Here is a 24,694-nt window from a genome sequence, read left to right on the forward strand (position 1 = left end):
TGGTGCTCAAGCCAGCAGTTTTAAAGTTTGGCAGAATGTGTTTCATGCCCTAAAGCTCTGTGCCAGTTTTGGTTGAAGGCCTGAAGACATGGGACAAAAGAAGAGGCTGGATCATGTCAATCACATTTTGTATATTTACATTACACAACATTACATGAAATAAAGTCTCCAACTGTGTGACAAGTGCAAAATTCTTGCAACCAAAGTGAAATACTACAACACTGCTTGCAAATCTTGAAATTTGCAGGTTTTAGGTGTTAAACAAACTGTGACAGCCCAAGGTAGCATTAGAGGTATTTTGACCTGTGTCAGCTCCAGACCATCAGTTCACCAGTACCAGCAAAACAACCACAAGATGTTTTCTACTCCCTGAACCATTTCAACTCTTTGCAGCTGTGTACAAAAAGTTATCTTATCCACCGCCTGGTAAATAGTCATTTGAACCAAAGAGCAAAATGTAAGGTGTGCTATGAAATAAGAGGTTGAACTAGAAACACCAAGCACCACAAAACCAAACAACTCGACAACATAGGGTCACAGTTCAAACAAAGATGGTTTCAGGGCAAAAACGATATGGGAAAATTCCAAAAACTGTCAAAACATTTTAACAGCTGATAATAACAGTATTTATTTGAAAGTATTGAACTTCTTTACAAGAGGCATGGCTTTCCCAAACAGGTTTGAGGGGAAACACATTGTTGTAAAAAAATACACTTAAATTCAGGTCATGCCATGAGTTGAGCAATGATGCACACTACATGTTTCTCTGAGCTTTCATGCAAATAAAGTGAAATATAAATAAACACAAATTGAATCAATTAAGCCCCTAAATTCAGATATTTTTATAAATGAGTTTTGCCCATAAAAGTAGTTTTATGGTAATCACAGCTACTTTATTGTTAGATTAGAATTAATTAATTAATTACAAAAAAAAAAAATCCACTTGTATAGCCGACAATATAAGCTCTTTAATACTTTAATTGGGCAACAGTCTGGTAAAGTAACCATGCCACTATTGAGTAATTTTGGGATTGCCATTGAGGGGGTGGTGGCTAGCTCTGACTGATCATTTTTAAATTATTAACCCTTAATTTTAACTTTCAGTTTAAAAAGCTGTTCTTTCTCCAGCCCAAATGTTTTTTTTTTGTTTGTTTGTTTTTTTGTGGTGTGTGCTACAATCTGAAATAGCACAAGTCCTAAATAGGGAAATAAAACAGGTGAAAGTTCTGCTTTAAAAGGTTCAGAATCTCTTTCGATAGCCAGTTAAAAGTTTCTTAAAATGCTAGTTAGCCACATACAGCCCTGCCCATTTGTCCTACTATGACAGAAATAAAAACAGTGATTAAGACGATTACTTCAATTCTTACTTCGTTTCTGGTTCACCAAAATACTGAGGAGGAGCAGCAATGACTCAAATAACAATCCTCCTGTGTAGACACTGCAATTGGATTTCATTGGAGTGTCTGAAAGTCCTGACCTGTTTCTGACCCAGTTTTCTCAATAATTTATTACATCATCGTTGTCCTGTAGATTATTGTCACTTCAAATCATTATACATCACTGACTAATAGTGCAGTGAAATTGTCTGACAAAGTGTTTGGGAGTACTCTTCTCAGCATTCAGAGAAACGGTCAACAGGAATTGGCAGCTGAAGAAATAACTTCATATGGTTCAAACTGTTTTGAGTAAGAATAACTTATATTTGTGATTATTGGAGATTTTCTTGGGGAAGACCCTGTCTTGTTGCTTTAGTGAATAATCAACCAGTCAGTGCTTTTGTTTTGATGCCAGCACTCTGCACATCTCTCTCTCTCTCTCTCTCTCTCTCTCTCTCTCTCTCTCTCTCTCTCTCTCTCTCTCTCTCTCTCTCTCCTTTATTTGCCGTGGGACTCCCCCCTCCTCTCCTCTGCGCCTCAAAAGCGCGATCCATGGTGCGAAAGCCTCCTTTTCTCCGTTGTTCTTCAGGATGGCATTCTTGAAATATCTTCGCTCAATTAAAAACGAGCTGATCCTCTTTTCGACTCCATTTATCCTTCTTCCACTGCCATTAGTGATCGGAACATCGGTATGTACTCTAACTTATTTGAACCAAACAGATTGAATTAGTACTAACTCTTCTTTAATACCGTCTCAAATGGGAAAATGTGGCTTCTCCGGTTGAATTACGCGCACAATGACTTGGTGAAAGTGTAGTTTGCTGTCATTGAAAAAGCCTGAAAAGTGTTCTCATGATGTATTTGAATGCAAAAGTTCAGTTGGAAACATTCAAAATGGTTTTCATCTTGTTTTGATAAAAACTTCGAAAAAAATATATTAAAAAAAAATGTTTTATAATAATATAAAGATATGTTTGGTTTATAAATACATTTTACGGTAATCTGCATTGGCTCTCGTGCACCTGTTGCTAACAAGCGCGCGCTGCACTGGCCGCAAAATGCATGAGAACTGCGTGGTGTTGCCCGAGGCATGAACTCACTAAAGTCTTATTATTTTAACTCTTTGTTGTTAACATGAGGGGTCACGTCCAGCGTGGGAACACAGAGTCAAAGGGCTCCGTCCACGTCGCTACCGCTACACGTGACATGGAGACATGCACGCTCTCTGTAAGCATGTTATTATAAACATGGGGTGCTCGAGGACGAGACGGGTAACACAGCAGCTCCAACTTTAAGTTGTTTTTTTTTCTTGCCTTAAAAAAGAAAAGACTTAATTCGCATCTTGAATTTTGTTTAAAAAATGATCAATTAAGCAAGTTCAGAATAAAACCAGAGCAAATATAAAATATGTTTCAGGGTGTTTATAGAACCCAAGAGGATGTTCAAGGATGATCAGGTGACAAGACAGAACAACAACGGCTGTTATCTTTACCCTTTGAACCGTTTTAACACTCCATCAAAAGTTACATAACTCTGCCTGGAGAAAGTGTTTTCAGGGTTATTTTATGGCATCCATCCAGGTGTGATCTTGACCCATGAAGTAAGGTCTGTGTATTCTCCCGTCTTTTCATGCAGGAGGCAGAATGTGCTTATGTGATCATCCTGATGGCAGTGTACTGGTGCACAGAGGTCCTTCCTCTGGCTGTCACTGCTCTGCTCCCAGCTCTTCTGTTCCCTTTGTTTGGCATCATGCAATCCAAAGATGTAAGTACATGTACATGTGATGAGTGCGCTTGATGTGGAAGTACAGTCCACTCACACACATCTTTCCCCTCAGGTGTGTATGCAGTACCTGAAGGACACAAACTTGTTGTTTGTCGGGGGACTGATGGTTGCAGTGGCTGTGGAGCACTGGAATTTACACAAGCGCATCGCCTTGAGGGTGCTGCTCTTTGTTGGCGTGCGTCCAGCACTGTGAGTGCACAAACGCACACCTCCACAGCAGATCATTTGATTGGTCTGTCATCTTTTATCTTACATTTTAAATCTTATCTAATCAACCACAAACACATCAGGTACAGATAAGGAAGTCATCTTCAGTTTTTACTGCCTCTTAAAGTCTTTTATTTTCACACTCGAACCATTTGACTTGTGTACCAATCGGCCCTAAGATTCATTACTGGTAACTGTTTCTCAACCCATCATTGTATCTTGTATGACAAAGTAAGTTGGTCCTCGTTATCAGTTAGACAAGACAGGCATTGGTGACTTTCATCTATGAAGCTCTTTCAGGACATCTCCCATTGTATCTCACCTCTTTATTGAATGTGTCCACTTGCCACTGTCAAACTCGTTCAAGTGACCGGATCATTCTTGAAGTTCACAGTTTTGGTGAAACATCTTTCAGCTTTAGTTGGAATACTGTACAGCAAACTCTAAAACTAAGTTCAGTTATCAACAAAAGACAGTTTCAAAACATGAAAAGGAGCCACTTTGAACATGTTTGTCACTGTTTCTAAACTGTGCTCAACTTATCCTAAAGTACTCACATACATTTTGTTTCTCTTGCTTATTTAAGGTCTTGCAATTACTGTTTTAATGTACTCTCAAAGTCATTGTAAATGAGAGCATGCTGTCAAAGGAATCTCAAGATTTTGGTTGAATGAATGACTGAATATTATCTTTATTATTGCATAACTTGCGGTCACTTCTTTCTATCTCAAGGTACCAACACAGCATCACTTTTTGAACTTTTTCCTGCAGTTTGATGCTGGGATTTATGGGTGTCACGGCATTCTTGTCCATGTGGATCAGCAACACGGCCACTACAGCCATGATGGTGCCTATTGTCCAAGCAGTGCTGGAGCAGCTTAATAACACTGACGCAGAGATACCTCAGATTCTCAGCTCAGACGAGCAGGTCCAGGTAGAAACTGATATGAAACAGCCTCCACAGACAGAGAAACAGGGTGATGGACAAGGTAAGTCACAGCTATGTTTAAGTACTGTTTAAAACCTGTTTTTCAAAGAAAATAAACACCCAAAGAGCAGGAAAGGGAAGCAGGAGGTCTTCCTAATAGTAGTTTTTTTGTGTTTAAGGTCCTTTGGTGGTGACTTTCTTGGATGCTGCAGTGGAGGCTGCCAGGCAAAAGGAGGCAGCAGAAAGGCGGAGAATGTGTAAAGGGATGACCCTGTGTGTTTGTTACGCTGCCAGCATTGGAGGCACCGCCACACTCACAGGAACTGGTCCCAATCTGGTGCTTAAGGGCCAGATGAACCAGTAAGTGTTTCCTCAAAGCACCGCTTTTGGTGTTTTGTCTTTTTCTCTAAAATATCACATTGCTGTTTTCCTTAGACTCTTTCCAGAAAACGGAGATGTGATTAACTTTGCCTCCTGGTTCGGCTTTGCCTTCCCAAACATGATCCTCATGCTCACATTAGCCTGGCTTTGGCTGCAGTTTGTCTTCATGGGATTCAAGTGAGTTTTGTGATGGTTAAAGCCTTATTACAGTGACAGACTTGAATGGGCATCAAGAGGCTTTTACTGCATCAGGAGTGTGTTTGAATGGAGAGGTGACACAGATTTTTTTTTTCTCATGTGATCCCTTCAGCTTTAAAAAGACATGGGGCTGTGGGGCTGTGAAGACAGAGAAAGACATTGCTGCTTACAATGTGATCAGAGAGCAGCATCGTCTCCTGGGATCCATGTCCTTTGGGGAGATCAGCGTCCTGGGTCTCTTCATTCTGCTGGTGTTGATGTGGTTCACCAGGGACCCGGGTTTTGTTCAGGGCTGGGCCACAAATATCTTCAACTCCAAAGCAGAGTTTGTACTCAAGTTTTTTTTTCAATTCCACAACTTAATTCCAGAGATACAGCAACCTTAATTACACCTTGTGGTTAATATTTATACATGTTGGCTCATTTCTTCATCAGGTATGTGACAGACGCCACTGTGGCTATCTTCATCGCCATTCTTCTTTTTGTTCTGCCCTCCAAACCTCCACGTTTCTGTACTCGCAGGTCTCATAGTTTTGACACAGGTGAGCTATCCACCCAGGGGGCACCTGTTTCCTATCATATGTAGCTATAACCAGCATGGAGACGGTGCGATTATTCAACACTGACACTGAATTTCTTGGCTCTGTAGCTCCCCGCCAAATTTCTGGCTCAACTCCACGTCTTCTTACCTGGAAAGTTGCCCAAAAGAAGTTACCGTGGGGCATTGTGCTTCTTCTTGGAGGAGGCTTTGCACTGGCAAAGGGCAGTGAAGTAAGTGTCTGTGACACTTAAAATGTTTTTGGTCAGCTGATCCAAAAGCTAATGTAGTAATTACCATTTTATCATACTGATGATGAGGCTCAGTGGTGTCTTCATTTTCATCAATATTCAAATATTTCACTTGAATTTCTCTCAGGATAACTAAAGTATCTATCTATCTATCTATCTATCTATCTATCTATCTATCTATCTATCTATCTATCTATCTATCTATCTAATTAATAATTTTGCGTATGATTCGTTGTCAAACAACAGCACTGGGCAAAATAGTAAGAACTAAAATAAAAAAAAGACTTAAAAAGTTGAGAAGCTTGTTTAAAAAATACTTCAAATAACATTAAATTGATAAAGTAAATCAAATGTATAGTGCTAAAAAACTAAACAGTGAAAGTGTAAGAATAAGAAAATAGGAATTAGATAGGACCATAAAACAAAATTATTACTGTTAAATACACTTTTGGTGCATAAAAATACAAAGCTTTTTGGACAGTACTTGCCTGGGACACAAGTGATCTTCATAGTGATCTTCAGACATATAATGTAAGTAGATTTCTGAATCACTGGGGATTAGGCCATTTAGAGCCTTTGAAACAAGTAGAATAACTATTAATCCAGTTTTAAAAGAAACAGGAAGCCAGTGGAGTTTGAAAGGTGCCGTGATATGGTCTGTCTCCCTTCCCGAGTCAAAACCTGAGCAGCAGTGTTCTGTACAAGCTGCGATTTCAATCAACAGTCAGTAAAAGTAATTAATAAGCAATACTTACATTTCTATATTGTTTTAATAGCTGGAGTGAGAGTCAGACACTTCCCATTTAAATTCAATTTATGGCCTTTGAAAATAGGTTTCTCAAGGCGTGGTGCAACATGTGTTCTAGTCCTGTTTATTTTACTCATCTTTTTACTTTTGGTATTAATTCTTTTATAAGTATTTTCAAATTAAACTTGTTTTTTAACTGCTAGACAAACTTCACCTTTGCTGTTGTTGCCAGCTTACATATCCCCCAGCTGTGTTTCCAGCTGTATTTACCACTGGGTTAAATCTAAAATTACTTTGTCTATAATGGGGAAAAAAAATGAGTAAGAGCCTCCTCACTCTAAATGAGCTGTTCACTCTGATGATGATGATGATGATCAGCTCAGAAGAATACTGTGTACATATTCAGAGGAGACTTTAAACCTGTAAATGTTTACGCTCTTTGTAGGACTCGGGCCTCTCAAAGTGGATGGGAGATCAAATGACCCCCCTGCAAAGCATCCCTCCCTGGGCGATAGCTATCATCTTGTGCCTGTTGATTGCTACCTTCACTGAGTGCACCAGTAATGTGGCAACAGCGACGCTCTTCCTACCTGTCTTAGCGTCAATGGTGAGTTCTCAGGGAGAAAGTGAAATGCGTGTAGGATCTCAGACTGCAGGAGACCCACAATTATGTTCGGCAGCAGTGGTTCAGTGAGGTGAAGTGCGACATAGTGGGATTTCTTTTGAGCTAATGTCCCCGATTGGAGTCCTGCATGGAAACTACTTCCGGTGGGAGTTGGCCCATTGTCCCTTGTTTGGTTACCCATCTAGTTGGTCATTCAGGCTGAATATGTTTGGTCCCCTTCCCCGGGCCCCTCCTCCCATTAATAACCTGCCAAACACACCAATTCAGCCCAGTGCCTTGTAATGCTGCCCACCCCGCTGCTGTCCCCGCTGCTGTTGAAGAATGGCATTACTGTGCCGGCTAGCTGAGCACTCAAATGAACGCCAAAGCTGGGTTGTGAAACACAGTGCCAAGTAGGGGTATTCAGACAGATATTTACGGGGGACGAAGCCAAGTGGGTGCCAGAGGGTGTCCAGCTCTTGTGTGAATGTAGAGAAAGAAAGATAGGGGAGAGGAAGAAAAGAACATTTGATCAATTACACAAAGCAGAAAGAGGAGAGATGACACTTTGTGGTCGCCATGGGTTGTGGTATTTCACTTGAGGTGTCAAAGTGTCAGGAGAATCTTTGGCTCATGATTTAAATAAAACCATCAGACACCATCATTGTCATGTCACTGTCATTGTCCTTTTTGCAAAATGATATACAGCCTACAGTTTAGAGAGGACTAGCTCTGAAGTTTAACTCTATTCACCCATTGTTTATTTTGAGAACTAGAAATTACTGTGCACTTGTAAGCAGCTGTGCTGCGGGACGTGTAATTCTGAAGCAAATTCCAGAGTAATGTTTTCTTCATCTCAGTAGTCTGCCATTATCGCTACACATGTAGTGCTTTTCTATTTTAGATACCATGACTCAGCCCAAAGCTTGCAGGAATTACATCTTAATTACACCCACCTAATGAGAGTTTTCACTCCACACAGAGTTGCACACATTTCACTCTGAGTTATGAGTCAGTGATTACTGCCGCAGAAAAATAGCCAGATGGAGGAGTGGAGGATTTTTTATCAAGGTTATGTTCATCCCTGTCTCAGACTGTTGAATCTTTCTGTGTCATTATTGCAGTCTCAGTCTATTGGGATGAATCCACTCTACGTCATGGTGCCTTGTACTCTGAGTGCCTCTTTTGCCTTCATGCTGCCTGTTGCTACGCCACCGAATGCTATAGTGTTCTCCTATGGATACTTAAAGGTTGCTGACATGGTGAGTATGGCTGTAGCTTGTTGTGTCTGGGGGGGGGTAATTTATATGTTGACATGAAAAGTGGTCTGTTGAAGGTCACATTTACACTGTAAGGAGCTGTGTAATCATTGACCACATTTGCACGTCGTCAACATACTTTCCCACATCATATCCCTCAACTTTTATTAACCCACCATGTCCTAATAAATAGGTATCAGAAACTTGAAAGTGATTTTTGAAGGTATATTGGTCAATATTTCAAATGGAAGCAAAATATTTAACAAATTATCAGCTACTATCAGACAGCAGCTAATGTTAGCACTACACCACTGGGTAGCTTAATGTCAGCTTACATGAGCTAAGGCAGGCTTATCTGTAGCTCCCATCAGTCAAGCAAATGTCAACATAAAGCTGTTACCATGCTTATCTTAATATTATAAACTTAAGCCTTTCCTATCCTGTGGCATAAACAATTCCAACAGTTTTAGCTTAAGATGTGTAATGTGTAATTCTAGCTATAAGACAGCTACAAACGTTTGCAACAAATGTACTTTTTATGGCTCTGCCAATTACTACTCACATTATGCTCTTCCACTCACTTAAAAACCCATCTAAAGACACATTTTTGCCACCATGACTATGATGAAGCTAGTGCTAGCAGCTTGTTCGCTACCTAGAGAAAGAGCTGGCCCAGCTTTGTTTAGAAGGGACAAAAACCCTTAACAGTCTACATGCATGACCAGTTTGATCACAGTTTACCAAAAGAAAGAAACAGGATTTAAATTAATCATGATATTATGATACCTTTAGCATACAGAGGCTAGCTCAAAAACATCTGTTGCTCTCAAACTTACTATAAACTCGTCTTTTCCAACAGGCCAGAACAGGAATAGTGATGAACATCATCGGCATCATCTGTATCACTCTTGCCATAAACAGCTGGGGTAAGGCTATGTTCGACCTCGACACCTTCCCAGCCTGGGCCAACGTCACCGGGGTATGAGCCTGGGTCTGCCATAGAAGCCAATCCAAGCACAGCCTGCCCCCCTCTCTCAACGTGCACCAGACAAAGACCTCTGGTCAGAGCCGCAGCACAGCACCACACGGTGGACTGCATGCATCTGATCGCTGCTGGATTACAAGCACCTGATGCTTGTTTTCACTGACGCCTGTGAATCGCTTGTATAAAAGTGGCAAATCAGAGTGGGTGGAGAATGTAATGAAATGTTTCTTTTAGCTTGTATTTATATCCTTTAATAGAGAAATGTTTAATTCTCTAAAGCGAGAGAAGGTCACAAAACCATTCATTTCCACTTTTTCAAGGTTTTTATGGAAAACAAAGGATGTTTAAGTAAGTCATTAGCCCTATGTAGCTTCATCTAAATAGATATGAGGAATAAGGTTCAGTCTGATTCACTCAAAATCTGGACTTATACTTTTTTAATATTTCATTATTTTGGGGATTTAAACTTTATGCGATTCAAATTTTTAGGAAAATGTGGTCTTTTATACTCTATATTGCTTATTTAACAGCTGAAATTACTCTATGTTTTGATCACCTGATCACCTAATGAACAACCTAATTTCTTATATTGACCCCTTTTCAGTCAGATATGATAGAATACAATTCTGCGTAATGAGTGCTTTAATATTTATGCTTTTATAAATGCTAGATAACGTTTTATTTTTCAGTTTTGTGTTTTTATTTTCTTTTTTCTTGGATATAACACAATGAACAAAAACTAAGTGTTAGTTTCACCATTTTGGTTTGTATAGATGTTGATATAATATGTAGAGTAAACACACTTTTACCCCTTTTGAATCCAAATTTATCTCAGTATTGTCCCACATCAGGGCAGATGTTGGTGTGTTGCAGCTCCAGCATCAGATGAACTTTGAAATGTGTTATCACCACACAGAGGAAACACGTGTGTGCCTTATGCTGTTTGTAATGTACTGTAGATACATTTTCCGTACGTTTGATCAATACATTGCCAAATTTCTCACTGCAATAATGATTTCTGTCTGAGATGCAATAAAATGTTGTTTTTTAGATTAATGTGTATCTCATTTGTAACAAAGAAGCCATCTTCTTTTCTTCTGAGACAAATCAAATGAGCTGAAGAAAGAATCAAACGTGCAAGATACAAAAAAGAAAAGAAAACCCTACTTTTTCTTGTTCAATTACTGCTACAGCTCTGATATAATTCTTGAAGAACTAAGCTTGAACTGTTGAGGAAAGTAGTACTCAGTTTGAGTAAAGCTAAGATAATACAAACATAGATTTTACAGTAAAATCGCAATTGTGTCATAAGTTGTCTTTGCTTTAGATATTTTAAGATAAAATAGTTTAAAAAATGGTTTGCTTTCAAAACAAAAATGTGAGGCCTAACAGCCTAGCTTCAACTAATCAGTCTCACTTCAGTTCCAACTTGCGGCCCCTTTCCCTCATGTCACTCCTTGCTTCTTGCTTAATCCAGTGTCCAGTCCTCTCTAAATAACAGCCTGAAACAAAATGACTAAATAGAAAAACATTATAAAAAAATAGCAATGTCATCCTTTATCATCATCCAAAACAAGGTGATCCCACTTTCCTCACCAGTCAGCTTTCGTCAACTCCTCATGACAATTACATGTCTTTCAAAATGCACACGTGTTACCCCTCCTCTTGCTTTAGTGACCTCTTGTCTCGTGCGTAGAGCTGATATAATCCTGTAAACACAGTGCGGAAAGCCACAGTAATCCCACAATGAAAGGCCACGCCTAATGTATGTAGACAAGCTCCGTGTCATTGTCCTTTTGCCGAGACGCTACATGTGGCAAGGGTCAAGGTAGTAATACTGACCTGCGTTGTTTTGCGTCATAAAGATTATGAGCTCAACAAAGAAATTTTAACATGTCTGCTTTAAGAGACTTCAGAGCACTTTATTACAGATCATCAGGTAAATATGAGGTAAGCATGAGTTATGCAGCGAGGAAAAAGCCATGAGAGTTAGAACTTAGCATTTTGTTTTTTATTTGTCAAGTATATGAACACATACAAGAAATTTAACTCTGGTTTTGAGCTTCTCTCTGTGCACTTACACAGCTCCTAGAAAAGGTTATAGAGGGAAAAAGAGAAATAAAACTAAAGCAAGGACAACAAACTGAACACATATGCACATACAGGCCAAGCATGTGATACAATGGATGTATAAATAAACTATATGTACAATGTACAGAGTTAATATGGATGCACATAAAGACACATTTGGATTTGAGATTACAAAACAGGACAAAGGTGTAAGCCATGAATGACTTATGTAACAGACAGGTTTATATACCAAGTGCAGGTTTCAGCCATGTGATTGTCAGTACCTGCATGGACCGGGAGCTTTAAACAAGAGCCGTAGCATTAGCGGAATTAGCCATTTGGCGGTGCAGAGAAGATTTGGCAAATTTTTCACAAATGTACTTATTTTTTGTGCAATGTCCATATAATTATTTGATTTTTTTATTACACAAACATGAAAATACACTGCTCACAAAAATTAAAGGAGCATTTTAAAGAAACACATTAGATACATCAGATCTCAATATGAAGTTGGATATCTATACAAATAATGACAGGGCAATGTCTTAGGAACAAAAGGATGCCAAGTCTTTTAATGGAAATAAATGTTTTCAGCCTACAGAGGGCTCAATTGTGTAGACACCCTAAAATCAGAGTGAAATGAAGATGTGGCAGGCTAGTTCATTTTTTCCAAAATTTAATTTCTGCAACTCAAAATGCTTTTCAGTATCTTGTGTGGCCCCCACGAGCTTGTATGCATGCTTGACAATGTCGCGGCATGCTCCAAATGAGACAACAGATGGCGTCTTGTGGCATTTCTTCCCAGATCTGTGTGAGGGCATCCCTGAGCTGTTGTACAGTCTGAGGAGCAACCTGGCGGCGCCAGAGAATGTCCCAGAGATGTTCTATTGGGTTTAAGTCAGGGGATTGTGAAGGCCATTCAATTGTTTCAATTCCTTCATCCTCCAGGTACTGCCTGCATACTCTTGCCACATGAGGCCGGGCATTGTTGTGCATTAGGAGGAAACCAGGACCTACTGCACCAGCGTATGGTCTGACAATGGGTTCAAGGATTTCATCTCGATACCTTATGGCAGTCAGAGCACCATTTTCTAGGCAGGAGAGGTCTGTGCATCCCTCCATGGATATGCCTCCCAAGACCATCACTGCCCCACCACCAAACCTGTCATGTTGAACAACGTTGCAGGCAGCAGAACGTTCTCCTTGTCTTCTCCAGACTCTTTCACGTCTATCACAGGTGCTCAGGGTGAACCTGCTCTCGTCTGTGAAAAGTACAGGGCACCAGTGGCGGACTTGCCAATTCTGGTGTTCTTGAGCAAATGCCAGTCGGGCTCCACGGTGCTGGGCAGTGATCACAGGGCCCACTACAGGACGTCAGGCCCTCAGGCTACCTTCATGAAGTCTGTTCCTGATTGTTTGGGTAGAGACATTCACACCAGTGGCCCTTTGGAGGTCATTCTGTCGGGCACGAGCAGTGCTCAGCCTGTTCCGCCTTGCACAAAGGAGCAGGTATCGGTCCTGCTGATGGGTTGAGGACCTTCTACGACCCGGTCCAGCTCTCCGAGAATAACCACCAGTCTCTTGAAATCTCCTCCATGTTCTGGAGATTGTGCTGGGAGACACATTAAACCTTCTTGTTGCAGCACATGTGGATGTGCCATCCTGGAAAAGTTGGACAACCTGTGCAACTTCTGTAGGGTTAAGGAAATGCCTCATACTGCCAGTAGAGATAATTACTCAAGCCATAACCAGTATGAGTGGAAAACCAGCCAAAAAAGATCAAGAGGGAGAAACTTGAAATGACCTCCACATGTAAAACCAGTCCTGTTTTGAGGGTTTTCTAATTGTTGCCACTGTAGTGCACCTGTTGTTAATTCCATGAACACCAATACAGCTGAAAGTGATTAACGATGCCCTCAGCTGCTTAGCCAACCAGAAAATTATCAGACAGGTTTAAATGATTTCATGCCAGGCCCAATAAAAAAGTGTACCTTTAATTTGTGTGCGCAGTATATTTAGGTGTTTATGGATCCTGCATATAGGTTGTGATGGCTTTACTTGGATGTGTCCTGCTAGCTTTTTTGATTTAGAGCATGTATAAAGCAATGTAGAAAGATTTTGGCACCTGTAGGTTTTGTGACTCTCTATTGTTGTTTGTACCTATTTGCTGGACGTTAACTCAAAATCTTAAAGTACTGGAGAAATGCTTAATCATCCTTTCCTGGTTTGTTACCCACAGCAGACAAACCACGTCAGAGATATTGTGTGAGAGACAAGCACGTGCAGGAAAGGTAGCGAGGAAAACTTCAAAGCATCACATGACCTCAGCTCTGTTGGACAATTAAAATGTTCAGCGGTTTTAAAGAGGTTAACAAGCGGTTTGCTGCCTGGGGCCGTTCAGATCACTATGATCTTGGGTCATATGGGGAAAAAAGCTTATGTAATTACAGTGCCTTTCTCTCGTTTTGCTGCGTCTCAACCACCCACTCATTATCCAATTGAAACACGTCCTTGTGCATCACAGGCTCTTTTATTGGCTATATATACATGAGACTTCAGTTGGAACCTGCCAGTTGTTCTGTTGGCTGTGGTTTTATGTGACTGTTCAAGGCACAAAAGAACTCCAGTTAACCCAAAAGCAGATTTTTATTAACACAGAGTCACCCATGCCAAGTATGATATGGAGTTTGGCATTTGTTACAGGCTCAAAAGAGGTCAAAAAGCACACTTTGTGTCCAGTATCTATTTGCGAATGGTTTTTAAAGCCATTTTGGCCTTCTCCCCTTTTGGTTTCAGTTACACATGAGGACAATAAACAGCCTGTCTGATATAATCGATCCTTGCCGGCACATAGTGACTTGTGCATAGAGATAGGTTCAGTTTGCAATCTGAGCATCCAATTAACCCGAGGACAAGAGTCAGGCCAAACACTAAAAGATCAAGAAGAGGACAGAGGGTCTTTCTTTGCACTCTAAGTAGATTCATACAAACCAAGCTTGACATCAAGAGTGAGACAAACCCAGCCTGTTCACCAAACTATGAAGAAGCTACCTGTATGGTTTTAAAAAAAGATGACAAAACAGACAATTTTAGTGGTATGTCAGTTTTTCACTGGCAGATTGACATATCTAAGCAAGTGTTGCATTGACAGTCTTGAAAGAAATAAAGATTGAGATTCATGTCAAGCCTTCTAGCTTCTTCTTGTGTGCAAACTTTGAACATGGAGGTTAATGTTAGTTGATGATGCGACCTGTTTTTTGCAAAGCTAAGTTTCAAAGCCCATTGTCAGCGGTTGCCATAATAGAAATGCTGACTCAACCAAGGAGCCAAAATACACCAGATGCATCTTTGGTCCGTCTCTACCCCTTCGTGGCTCTAGATCAGATAGGTTTCTATTTACGTCAATGTGTGAACTCACAGAGGCTCTGTGCTGTTGTGTTCCAGCTGTGTACCAGGTTAGACTGTTAGTATGTGATGGAGCAGATACAGATCCAGGAAGATACAGGGAGGCATTGTCGCGCTGGGTGTTAAGCCTCCTTCCTCATATGTTCACTGACACTAACTATTAGAGAAATGAACTGATTGGACTTAAGGTTTTTTATTATTATTATTATTATTATTATTATTATTATTATTATTATTATTATTATTATTATTATTATTATTATTAATTTTATTATTATTATTATTATTATTATTATTATTATTATTATTATTATTATTATTATTATTATTATTATTCCAGGCTGTAAACAGGTTTATCTTTGCTGTTAAAAATCAGCTTCTTTAGTGAGTGTGTATGTGGTTTCTGTTACTTCTAGAGCAGACCTCAAGTGGACACTCCAGGAACTGCCGTTTTTGGCATGTGTGCATTGGTCAAATGTTTCGGGGCCAGAGGTTGCAACTTGGTTAGGACTGCTTTTTAGTTGCTTAGCAGGCTCCGACTGAGTGAAGGACTTTTGTCAGTGTCCAGTTGGTGAAGATCTTATTTCCAGGTATGACCAGTAAACATAGTGCAGTGAAGACCTGGCTTCCTGATGTCTGTTTAGTTTTGCACAACAAACAGGTCTGTAGAAAGTCCCACTCTATCCTTTTCATACCTTTGCTAATCTGCTATCCTGGGATGAGACTGCTAGCTCTCTACACCTACACCAGCAATGTTACACTGGGCCAGATTTCAGTCACATGATCTTCTTTGTTTCATTTGGTATTGCATGTCAACGGTGTAGATCTTTGTTGTAATCTAGGCTGAATAAGATAAACCCACCACAAACATGGAACCATGTCTTGCTCCAAGTAAAATGAACACTGAAGGAACTATTTGGGCAAACATGATTCATTTCTAGTCTTTAGTTTTGAGCCCTCATAACAGAAGCTTTAAGAATTGCTTCATTATAACTGGATTACAATATAATCCATGAGATTTTACCTTTTGGCAGAGGATGCAACCAGAAGTCTTCACTTTAGGAAACATGTCTGCTCAGAAACCAGCTGAATGATGACTCATCTGACTCTATGACCACAGCTCATGAGCTCTCTCAGCCATACACTTGCAAAAAGGACAATTTTAAGTTAATAAGAGGTTAAAGCATTGCAACCCTACTATTGTGTCCCTCCGTCTGAAGTTTTCAAAAGACCGTTATATTGATGCTGCCGGGTCATTTGAGCTTCACGTTTATTTTACCATCAGCTGATTCAAGGTCTATTTTTTTCTCCTCCATTTCAAAACAAAGCACAGATATTTTTGAAGGAAAGGAGCACGCATGTGTTTCCCAGAGTGCCCACTAAGTGATGTGTCTCCTGTAGACCTACAGGATAGTAACCCCTCAGGCTGAGATTATTCAGCACATTAAACAATGGGATGGAGCAGTTTTAGTCGTTGTCATGGTGGCAAGGATAAATGATGACTTGGTGTAGTCAGCACATGATGAGATGAAGCTACAGCATCTGTAATTGAGATCATAAATTTCCTGGACAGCAGGTTTGAGGGCTAGAAACCCGTTTGAGTTTGGCACATTTGCTTTGCTATTGCTTGGTTGGTTAGTCATGTTTCATTCTTTATTTATTTATTTTTGGTTTATTTTATTTACAAAGTAGGTTTTTTTATGTAAAATATTTATTCTCAATGTTTTGCATGTCATGCTTTTAGTGGCTCTTCAGAAACATCTCTGAGTGGAAATAATGCTACATTCAAGGCTAACTCCCAAGAAATCCCTTTGATTCAGGGTTTTATTGTTGTCTTTAACTTCTTAGTGGAGTAAATTTTAACAATATGAAAATAACATCGGGAACTAAAGGGCATTTTCAAACCAATTTATCTCTTAAGGTAAGGATTTAGTCTCTATAAATCTAGATATTTCAGCTATGATGTCATACCTCACCTGCGCTGACTCACCTCAACTTCTAACCCAAACACTTACGAGACTGCAGTCTGCATGGGTTTGTTTAGAAATGGCTCCATCTGTTGGTGAAATGTAGAAACAACAACATCATGTCAAGACAGGTTAAAAAAGAGAAAAGCAGAGATTTCTCCAGAAATAAAAAATGATCAAGATGATAGAAAAAAGAAAACAGAGCAAATCTTAAAAAAAATAAAATAAATAAAAATAAAAAAAACAGGTAGAAGGAAAGAATCACTGAAAAAGATTGAAAGTAAGAAGGAATGACAAAGACAGGAAGATAGAAACTGTGAAAGTAAAAATAATAAAGAATGAAAAATTAAACTTGAAGAAAGAAAGAAAGAAAGAAAGAAAGAAAGAAAGAAAGAAAGAAAGAAAGAAAGAAAGAAAGAAAGAAAGAAAGAAAGAAAGAAAGGTGACTGTTGTAGAAAGTGAATAGCTGGCATTTAGAAATGTGATGCCCCTCTTAATGTTTAACAATAGGCTAAGTTTTACAGCTTCACTTTATAAAGCCATACTAACAAGTGAGCCAAGAAAGACTGGAAAAACCCTTTTCATTAAGAGTTTCACTGACCACCGACAGGTTTGACAGGTATCTCCCAAAGTCTTATATTGATACAACAACTAACATGGCATTCCAGGTTGACCATTCAAATTTAAGTGAAAGGTTGATCCAAGCATGTGGATATTAGGTTGTGGGGGAAAGATCCTTGACTGAACTGAGCAAGCTCACAGCAGCAAACAGCGGTGGAAAAACACAACAAGCTCATACTGAATCATGAGGAACAGCTCACTGAGTTCATCTTGCTCCTTGTGGAGTGACTGTTTTGTCTTCAAGCAGATCCATATGTTGGTCCCTGTTGGATTCAAGGCTGAAATAATCGAGCTGTGCAAACTGGCAGGTCCAGTGGTGAGTAGGCTACTGGTGTGAGGTACTATCAGTGCCCTGTGACCCAGTTGTATATATCAGATACTGTCTGTATGAATGATATTCTCTTTTTTCCTGTTTTCTGTTTTCATTTAACACTTTTCATTAATTTTCACCAGTTGTTGGCTCAGCTCATGAGTTTTGCTGTGAGTTTTGTCAGCACTGTTTTCTGTGGTCACCTGGGGAGGACAGAGCTGGCAGGAGTTACTTTAGCTATAGCAGTAAGTCCTGAAAAAGCATCAAACATCAGTTAAAAGTTAAACCACAAGAGAACAACTGAATGACTTAAACCTCCTTTATCTGGTTATATTCTCAGGTTATTAATGTCACAGGGATATCTATCGGATCTGGTCTAGCAGCTGCTTGTGATACCCTGATTTCTCAGGTATAGACCAGCTGACACTTCTTTTTGGAACAAGTGTCACAGGAATTGAAAAAAAAGAGGATATCTTGTATTTAAACCTTTATTTATTTATTTATTTTGTTTTCAGACGTATGGAGGACGTAACCTCATAAGAGTTGGGGTGATCCTGCAGAGGGCTGTCCTCATTCTGATTTTAGCCTGCTTTCCCTGCTGGGCGATCCTCATCAACACAGAGCCCCTGCTGTTGGCTTTTAGACAGAAACCAGAGGTGGCCAGGTGAGCTTTGACAAAATCAACCCTCTATCCTCAGTTTTCATTTGGTCAGGGAAAAAAATGTAATGATTTGTTTTCATTCTACTTGGTTAGAAGTTTGATTCTATTTGAATTCATTCAAATAAACATAAATATTGATGACAACTCTCTCTTCAGGATGGCTCAGTTGTATGTGATGATTTTTATGCCAGCACTACCTGTAAGTATTTCAAACAACTCTGTATGAAACTAGTCCTCTTTTTACACCTCACCCTCTGCATGTGAGGGAATCAAGATATAAATTTCTATCCTTTAATGTTGTTGTTGCCCTTCAGGCCACATTCATGTATTCATTGCTGACAAGATATCTACAAAACCAGGTAAGTTTATTAAAGAAAAACATAAAGTCACTTAATATCTATCAATACGAGTCACTTCATATCCTGTGATCTGCTCTTTTTTGCACCACATGGATCAGACAAGCCTTATATTATTTATCACAGCATCTCACTCAACGGTATTTTCAGTTTACACCTTTGTGTGATATCCAGCTCAAGCTAAAAATATTTCCTATGTATATTTATTGTGAATTTTGACTGACTGAAGTTTCATCTTGGCTCCACCTGTTGGTGAAATGTATAAACAACAACAGTTTGTCAAGAAAAGAGACAGAGCAGAGATTTGTACAGATACCCTTCAGAAAGAAATAAAGGGGAGAAAGAGATAGAAAGAAAAACAAAATAAGGGAAATAAGAACAGAAAAATGGAGAAAGAAAGAAAGAAAGAAAGAAAGAAAGAAAGAAAGAAAGAAAGAAAGAAAGAAAGAAAGAAAGAAAGAAAGAAAGAAAGAAAGAAAGAAAGAAAGAAAGAAAAAGAAAGAAAGAAAGAAAATGAACTATGGAAAGTGCTAATGATAAACATCCATGCCAAAGTCTTAAACCTCCCCTGAGGGTCTTTAAGTTTAGGCTTGGATTGGCCCTGCAGTTTACACTCCACCCATATAAAGAGGTTTTAGACCTCATCAAAGTGGTCGCCGTCCCAAGTCCAAGCCACAACCTTTACTCTCTTTCCCCAAATTTTCTGTCTCTCTTCATCTATCAAAGAACATTAAAAAACAGTAGCTCGGAAACCTCAGATACATCCAGTGATGGGTTCAGAGATACCCATCATTTCTTTTTTCAGGTCTCCTTGATTCAAGAATATTATGTGTGTCATTTTTCTTTAAGGGTATCATATGGCCCCAGGTTATCACAGGAATCGGGGTTAACCTTGTTAACGCCCTCATCAACAACATTTTTCTTAATGCTCTGGATCTGGGAGTAGCGTGAGTATTCTCTGTTCACACTTTGAGTTGCTTCATTAATCTTTACCTGCATGACACAACCAGTTTCATGAACTAATCTCTGTTTACAGTGGTTCTGCTCTAGCCAACACCCTCTCCCAGTACTCCTTGGCCACTGTTCTCTATGCATACATCATCTGGAAAGGACTTCACAAGGCAACATGGGGAGGTGAGTACAATATGATCAGAGCTGAAATATGACCCTGCATACAATCAGAGGCTTCAGTGTTTTAGATCATGATGTTTTAATCAGTTAAAAGGAAATTTCAATACTGTGCTGTTCAGGCAGAAGAATATAGAAACAGCAGCTTGAATCTGTTAATGTTACAAAGATGAAAATAAAAAAGAAAATCATGGACTTGAGTTGATATAAAAACTACTTGTAAACTAGTTAAACCTTGGGGGCTATTTAAAAGGCCACACAATCAGTGTAGGAATATTTGTGGCTTGACTGTGCGCATCTACCAGGGCAGGGTTAGGTCACTGGGAAGAAATATGTTGTTTATCTGGAATGAAGGCGTGTCTTTCTTCCGGTAAATCCCCCAAAGATAAACAAGAAAATCTTTTTTTTTTATCCCCAAATATTTTTATTAAGGCAGGTTCACAATTTACAGTATAACTGAAATGTGGTCAATTTTTTTTTTTTTATCCCAGAAACATTTACAAACAGTAAAACCATAAAGTTTCATATTCTAAACAACCTTCCCAACCAACAAACAGACCTCTAAGTTAAAAATTAACATCAAATGCAAGAGTGGAAAGCTAGCAAAAAAAAAAAAAAAAAAAAAAAAAAGTAAATAAAGTAATAGGAATAAATGTTATGTGTATGCAATACCAATACATGAAAAATAAACAAATAAACAATAAACCCTGTAAAGAAGACAGAATTACACACATTGCTCAATTGAGGATACTGAAACGATCATTTAATCAAGCACAGATTTGTCCCCACTGGGGGAGAAGGGACAAAAGGAAATGCAGCAGGGGAGTCTGGACAAGCACAAGAGGAAAACACTGGTATCAGGATGGTGTATTACTATGCTAGTTCATGAGTAATCTGACATTTAAAACCAGGCTGAAAAAATCTATTTATAATAGTATTTACATGGACAGTGTATATTTTAGTGCAGCCTCAGCAAATATACCTGAGTTAGGCACAAAGATCATTCCCATATGTAGTTCCCGACAGGTGAAGCCAAACCAACACATCTTGTTCGTTGTATATATGAAATGACTGCTGTTGCTGATAGAAAAACAATACATCTAACAAAGCTACGTGATTTGCTTGCAGGGTGACATGTACCTTGATTATTTAGATAGAAATCCATCCAACAATTTGGCTGTATTTTATACTGTATAGTTTATTTTGAACTACTTATTCTTCCTCAGTTGTCCAGTATCTGTTTTGATTTCTCTCTCTTATCTGGCCAAAGCTGTACCAAAAAAATATTCAAGCTCATCAAAAGCAGTAAAGGTTTGCTGTTGATTAATCTTTCATTCCCACAGGATGGTCCAGAGAGTGCCTGCAGGACTGGGGCTCTTATGTGAACTTGGCCATCCCCTGCATGGTCATGTTGTGTGTCAAGTGGTGGACTTATGAGATTGGAAGTTTTCTGGCAGGTAAGTCCATTTGGTGTTGTGAAACATACATGTGAGCGATGTAAAGGTGGTGAATATTTAAACTGCTGTTTTTGATTGACAGGTTTGATCAGTGAGGTTGAACTTGGAGCTCAGTCGGTCGTATATCAAGTGGCAAATGTTGCATACATGGTAATTTCTATCACAATGAAATTAAAAAGGTTTAAAAAGAAGCACCCTTTTTGTTTGTATATTCATGTGGTTGTTTTTGTTATTAGTTCCCTTCAGGGTTCGCCATAGCAGGCAACGTGAGAGTGGGGAATGCATTGGGAGCTGGAGACACAAAACAGGCCAAGCTGTCCGCCAAACTGGCGATGTTCTGTGCAGGTCAGTATGCAATTTAACACTTTCTATATGCTGAGGGACGATAACAGAAATATTTTTATCACAGTATCTTTTAATACTGAGGTGGTGTTGTGGTACATCACAGAATTTATATTATTCAGCGTTGCATCATCTTGCGCATTCAGTGCATTACATTTCTTATTAATTGTACACACAGGTGACTTTTGTAGCACATGCTGTGAGAGGTCTGCCACTGAAACACCTATCCATCCCTCAGGTGCATTGTGGGATGTCATATCAGCTGAGACCCTGCATACTGTGTGCTAGCACTATATTAAATTAATGTAAAACAGTAATAATTTTTTTAAAAAGCTTGATTTATTGCTATAATTTGGACTGTTAATGTGAGCTTAAAAAACAGTCTTTGACCATAAAAGCCTCTCATATCATGTTTTCTCATTATAGCTCCTACGGAACATTGAGATGGTTATTAAACATGCGGATAATAAAAATGAAACTCTCTACATGACCTTAGAAGATAATAAGACCATAAAGGACATGATTAAAGTGGTTTGTTGTTAAAATGAATGCCATAAACCGCTGTCACAGGGTAGTCAAGTGAAGTCAAATGTGTTAGGCTGAAACCTCACATCTCCAAAGCTACTGCTATTCAGCATACATGCCAACATTGAACTTTGACAAAGTAGAGCGACTGAACTCTGTGGATAATTCATTCATTCTGTTACACTTTGCCACAGGGTCAGTCTCTGTGTGTCTGGCGATTGTCATCGGGGGCCTGAAGGATCATATTTCGTATGTCTTCACCTACGATGAGTGAGTGTGATTTGATGTTATTCATTAACCCCAACAGAAGTTTTATTCAGCACTTGCCTCTGGAGTGGGTCACAGGTGATGACTGACACTATAACTGTTAAACATAAGCCATGTCATCGTTGTAAAATCCTTGATGTCATCTCTTGCATCTTTGACAGACAAATCAGGGAGAGAGTTGCTGATGTAATATCATTTTATGCCCCATTTACCCTCCTGGATGCAATATCTGTAAGTTTTCATACCATATTTTCCACACAATCCTACTAAGCGTGCCTTTTTAATGCCGAGTTTTCAGCCACACCACGTCACAACACCTCTTTATTCTGTCTGTACACCCAGTCTTCCTCAGGGGGGATCATAAGGGGAGCTGGTAAACAAAAAGTCGGGGCTATATGCAAAATTCTTGGGCACTACGGTGTTGGTTTTCCTGTTGGAGTGTCTCTGATGTTTGCAGCGAAGATGGGAATCAAAGGTAAGATTATTAGACCTGAAGCTGTATCTGAACTCAGCCAGTATTCACATATTTTGGTAAGTAAGCTATCTTTGCTCCTCTTTAAACAGGATGTAAAACTCTTTCCCCTCAGGTTTGTGGACAGGCCTGTTCACCGGTGTGTTTCTGCAGTGCTCATTTCTGATTATCTACCTGGTGAGAATGAATTGGAAGAAAGCTACGGTGGAGGTTGGTAGTCAAAGGTTCATCTTTCAATTCTAAACAGCCTTAGGCTTTTTCTTACAGCAGAGAAATTGACATATCGTTTTGCTTCTAGGCTCAAATCCGAGCAGGAGTTCACTGGAGGTCCAAAGATACACGTAAGAGAGACTGCATAAACTAAATCATTTGATTGTGTTGAACCTATTCAACAAGATTATTTATCAGCATTTTTAACCAATTAAATGTAGTTTAATGTAAAAGTACAGAAAGGTATACATCATACATTCTCATTTATGTGTCAACAGGTGCCCTGTCAGATGATCCAGAGACCTTTCAGGGCCCTACAGACAGCATGGACCTGGTTGTTTCTGAGATGGTGGTAAAACCAGTTGAGAACGAGCTCCCGCTCAGGACTCTGGTCCTGCGTCGTGGTCTGGTTGTGGCTCTCATGCTCTTCATCCTGGCAGCAGGAATAATCATGAACTTGCTGATCACTAAGTTAGTTACTTGATACCTGTAAGAAACGTACATTAGAAACACCAGTGGACAGAGAAAATGTCAGTAACATGTACAATCCAGGACTATAATATTTTCACCCAGAACGGGGTTCTTAAAAACCTGCTAAAACTGGTAGTCCACCAAGAGATCCAGATGACAAGAGGGCTGCTAGCACTAGCAACAGTGGTTTTTGGTCAAACTTAGTTCACTCCATTTTGAGTTCAGTGGTTTCATAACCAAACAGGGCGATAAAAATAATTACACGGGTGAAATGGCTAAGTTGTTGTCTACTTTGAAAACAAGTGCGATGGGAAAATGTTGCGCTACTGGAGGAACCTGAGCACAGAATCATGTCCACAGAGGAGCAACTGCAAAAGAACACTGCGGATCATAACAAGGCTATGAAGCGAAGACCAAGACCAAGACCAATGACATGAAGAAACAAGGCCAAAGGAAGGACCCACATCTGTTTGGCATCCAGAAGGGCACAGAGGACCAGTGGCTGTTGCCAGAGTTCAAACAAGACATGCTGCCGGCGCACTGGCTGGAAAACATTGATAGGGTGGATGCGTGGAGATCTGACCTCCAAGAGGATATACATGAGGTAGATGGGGCATGTCTGAAAGCTCAGATACAATCAGTTAATACAAGGATGAAACTCTTACAAGTGGTTGATGAGGACCTATATTACCCAGGTCAAAATGAGTCGTTGGTCACCCAACATCCAAGATACCTGAAGTAAATGTTCAGGAGAAATAGGTACTCTGTTTCATCAGGTCTGAGACTGTCCTAAACTACAGAATTACTGGAAGTAAGATGCTGGAGTGAGCATGTCTTTTCAAGCAACGGTATCTGTGTTGGGTAAACACCCAGAGAACTGTACTTTTACCTGAAGACCCATCATGGACTCCAGCAGGCCAGGAGGTTGATATCTTTCAACTGGAGGGAAACAGATGTGCTTTCAAGGCATATGTGGGTGAAGGAGATAAGGAGATAGCATTGTGCATTGTATTAGAATGACTTACTCTTTTTTTTTTTTTTTTTTTTTTTTTTTTTTGCGGGGGGCAAGAATTATTGACACCTTAAATTGGTTATTCTCAGTTTGTATAGAGCCAACGAACTACCAGAATGGCGCTGGGTTGCTGTTGAGTATGTTGTACTTTTTAATTTAT

General features: G+C 39.5%; 2 protein-coding genes across 2 annotated transcripts; both read left to right on the forward strand.

Annotated features, from left to right (window-relative positions):
- The first annotated feature begins 1,928 nt into the window (after positions 1-1,928).
- On the forward strand, positions 1,929-10,258 carry slc13a5b (solute carrier family 13 member 5b). The gene is given in 13 exon segments (XM_074679498.1): positions 1,929-1,947; positions 1,950-2,065; positions 3,012-3,140; positions 3,214-3,350; positions 4,140-4,357; positions 4,476-4,656; positions 4,732-4,854; positions 4,988-5,200; positions 5,311-5,417; positions 5,525-5,646; positions 6,858-7,019; positions 8,141-8,278; positions 9,135-10,258. Coding segments are annotated over 13 exon segments (1,791 nt in total). The 3' UTR covers positions 9,261-10,258.
- Positions 10,259-17,507: 7,249 nt separating this feature from the next.
- On the forward strand, positions 17,508-24,466 carry LOC141798360 (multidrug and toxin extrusion protein 1-like). The gene is made up of 17 exons (XM_074680260.1): positions 17,508-17,639; positions 17,777-17,878; positions 17,974-18,042; positions 18,149-18,297; positions 18,451-18,493; positions 18,609-18,653; positions 19,500-19,597; positions 19,687-19,784; positions 21,122-21,235; positions 21,318-21,385; positions 21,472-21,580; positions 22,297-22,372; positions 22,531-22,600; positions 22,712-22,844; positions 22,957-23,051; positions 23,140-23,182; positions 23,330-24,466. Exons 1-17 carry the CDS (start codon positions 17,508-17,510, stop codon positions 23,533-23,535), a joined length of 1,650 nt encoding a protein of 549 aa, XP_074536361.1. The 3' UTR covers positions 23,536-24,466.
- Positions 24,467-24,694: the final 228 nt, after the last annotated feature.

The sequence above is a fragment of the Halichoeres trimaculatus genome, unplaced genomic scaffold, assembly GCF_033239565.1.
Source record: "Halichoeres trimaculatus isolate MK-OKI-2021-1 unplaced genomic scaffold, fHalTri1.1 fHalTri1_scaffold_9, whole genome shotgun sequence".
NCBI lineage: Eukaryota > Metazoa > Chordata > Actinopteri > Labriformes > Labridae > Halichoeres > Halichoeres trimaculatus.

Coding starts and splice junctions, on each gene's coding strand:
- LOC141798360 (XM_074680260.1), top strand. CDS start 17,508: ATGAGGAACAGCTCACTGAGTTCATCTTGCTCCTTGTGGAGTGACTGT. Junction 22,373..22,530: donor TATGTCTTCACCTACGATGA/GTGAGTGTGATT, acceptor CATCTTTGACAG/ACAAATCAGGGAGAGAGTTG. Junction 23,183..23,329: donor CTGGAGGTCCAAAGATACAC/GTAAGAGAGACT, acceptor ATGTGTCAACAG/GTGCCCTGTCAGATGATCCA.